This window comes from Colobus angolensis, unplaced genomic scaffold, assembly GCF_000951035.1.
Source record: "Colobus angolensis palliatus isolate OR3802 unplaced genomic scaffold, Cang.pa_1.0 Scaffold76, whole genome shotgun sequence".
In the NCBI taxonomy this organism is placed as follows: domain Eukaryota; kingdom Metazoa; phylum Chordata; class Mammalia; order Primates; family Cercopithecidae; genus Colobus; species Colobus angolensis.
In genome coordinates this window covers 572,200-574,822 of record NW_012121376.1, presented here as the reverse complement: position 1 = coordinate 574,822, position 2,623 = coordinate 572,200, and the positions used below count along the sequence as shown (strand labels likewise).

At 53.4% G+C, this 2,623-nt stretch overlaps 2 protein-coding genes across 2 annotated transcripts in view; both read left to right on the top strand.

Moving 5' to 3' along the window:
• SPG7 (spastic paraplegia 7 (pure and complicated autosomal recessive)) overlaps positions 1–1,937 on the top strand; it is an 89,767-nt gene extending 87,830 nt beyond the window's left edge. Inside the window, exon 18 of the mRNA XM_011927986.1 lies at positions 1,055–1,937. Within this exon, the coding sequence (XP_011783376.1) occupies positions 1,055–1,261 (207 nt within the window). The 3' untranslated portion in view covers positions 1,262–1,937. The remainder of the gene's footprint in view (positions 1–1,054) is intronic.
• Positions 1,938–2,124: 187 nt separating this feature from the next.
• The window catches only part of RPL13 (ribosomal protein L13), a 5,067-nt gene continuing 4,568 nt past the window's right edge, over positions 2,125–2,623 (top strand). The window contains exon 1 of the mRNA XM_011928071.1: positions 2,125–2,177. Coding sequence (XP_011783461.1) covers positions 2,125–2,177 — 53 coding nt within the window. The remainder of the gene's footprint in view (positions 2,178–2,623) is intronic.

Below are 2,623 nucleotides of genomic sequence, written 5' to 3'. Positions count from 1 at the left end.
GCCACCACATCCTGCTAATTTTTTTATTTTTAGTAGAGATGGTCCTCATCTCCTGACCTCGTGATCTGCCTGCTTCGGCCTCCCAAAGTGCTGGGATTACAGGTGTGAGCCACCACGCCCAGCCCTAAATTTTTTGTTTTTGAGACGGAGGCTTAACTCTGTCACCCAGGCTGGAGTGCAGTGGCGCAGTCTTGACTCTGTAACCTCCGCCTCCTGGGTTCAAGTGATTCTCCCGTCTGTCTCTGGAGTAGCTAGGATTACATGCGTACTCTACCATGCACAGCTAATTTTTGTATTTTTAGTAGAGACGGGATTTTGCCATGTTGGCTAGGCTGGTCTCCAACTCCTGATCTCAGGTGATCCACTCATCTCGGCCTCCCAAAGTGCTGGGATTACAGGCTTGAGCCACCGCGCCCGGCCTGGGGTTACCATTTTCTTTAGAAAATCTGGAGGAGTGACGATAGGAGCAGGCAGTTAACAAAAAAAAAAAAAAAGAAAAAATCTGGAAGAGTTCTTCCTTCACGGAAACCAGTGAAATGTGGCTGTGGCAGTGTTTTCTGTGGTCGGGCCAGGCCACCCCAGAGGCAGGGCCACTGGCACAGGACAGTCAGCATCTCGTGTTTTCCAAGATCCCACCTAGAGTGGCTGAAATTCCCTTCCCCAAATTGAGAGGTCCCAGCTCACACAACTTCTCCTCAGATTCCTTCTCCCAGTGTTGTCTCAATCAGGAGGGTGCAGCGTTTTACCCGTCTCCTTCCCTGTAGACACGCACATCTTGTTTGGTGAACGAAATTGCAGTTGCCAAAAATAAGCCAAGATTTTGAAGGGAAGTAGAAAAATTAATGAGGCTGGCCACCGGAAAATCATTTATGAGGTTGAGATGGGGGTAATTCTTCTTTTGGAGCTGCCTCTGTGCCTCCGCTTCCCTGGGAAAGTGGCCTGTCCTGGGTGTCCTGCACACAGACAGGCCCTCACGCCTCTTACTACCTCCCTGGGACATAGAGATGCTCTGTCTGTCCTGGGGACTCACACACTGCTTGCCTGTTCTTTCCAGCTGGCAAACGCCCTTCTGGAAAAGGAAGTGATAAACTATGAGGACATTGAGGCTCTCATTGGCCCACCGCCCCACGGGCCGAAGAAAATGATCGCACCGCAGAGGTGGGTCGATGCCCAGAGGGAGAAACAGGACTCGGGAGAGGAGGAGGCCGAAGAGACCCAGCAGCCCCCACTTGGAGGCGAAGAGCCGACTTGGCCCAAGTAACTGGGACGTGTTGGCCGCACGTGCGGGTGACCCGAGAACTGAGGGCTCACTCCGCCAGCCTGCGTTGCTTTTCAACTGAGGTTTGCACTTCCTCTTGCGGCCCTCAGTAGTCCCTGTGCAGCGACTTCTGAGATCTGTTTATTGATTACCCTTTTCATGATTGTAAGTTTCTCTGCAGAAACAGCTGACCGAGCCTTGTGTGTGTGCGTCGTCTCCCCTATGGGGAAGGTCATCAGTGCTTTCCCGAGTGAGCATGGAACACCTGAGTTCCCAGGGTTCTAGACAGTCATTCCCAGCGTGGCTGAGGCCACCCAGAGGCAGCAGAGCATTCAGACTCCGAACAGACCCCTGTTCATGCCGACGCTTGCACGGCCGCCCAGTTCCTGTGGCTCCCTCAGAATGCTAACGGGATCGGACATGAAAGGACCCTCTGAGCCGATTGTCCCATTTCCAGCAGCCCCGTCCTCCAGCTCACTGTCAATGGGGCCACACAGTCCGGCCCAGGCACTGGGCTCCAGGGGACTCAACACTGCCCCCTGCTGCCATGTGGACGGGTGCAAGTTGAGGACTTTTTGCTGGTCTAGTCACACATGCAGTGTTGGGGGATGCCTTGGTTTTTACTGCCCTGAGAACTGTTGAGACACTTTACCAATAAACTCTGTGGTTGGAAAATCTACATTTGCATTGTCTGGCCAGCTCTAATGCAGGGGAGCTGGCGGGCTTACCTTGGATCACAGGGTCTTGTGGTTTCAGTTTGTAATTTGAGTAATGCAGGGACTAAGTGGAAAAGTGTGGGAATCTGGGGCCTGGACCCTGTAGGGACAGAGGACGACCCAGGACGCCCTGGCCCTGTGTTCCGGGGCATGCGGCTCCCACTCCGGCCTCTTTGCGTCTGCACTCCCTGTGGTGCAGTGACGTGAGTGGATTGTCCCGTTGCTGCAACACTGAGTACCCTGAGAAACGCCGGCAGAGCAGTAAGGAGGCAGCCACAGGTGTGGTCACACACCCAAGTGGGGGCATCTCTGAGAGATGCCTTGATCTTTGCCCAAGTTCTCCAAATCCAAAGAGCAGCACATAGTTGGGAAGGTTTTAGCTGGTGTAGCCAAGAGTTGTGTCCTCGGTAATCATTTCTTTCCTGCTGTGTTGGTTTTTGACAGTCTTGCTTTGTCGCCCAGGCTAGAGTGCAGTGGCGCCATCTCGGCTCACTGCAGCCTTGATCTCCTGGGTTCAAGCAATCCTCCTGACTCTGCCTCCCAAGTAGCTGGGACCACAGGCATGCACCACTATGCCTAATTTTTGTATTTTTTGTAGAGACAGGGCTAGACTGGAATTTCTGAGTTCAAGTGATCCTCCTGCCTTGCC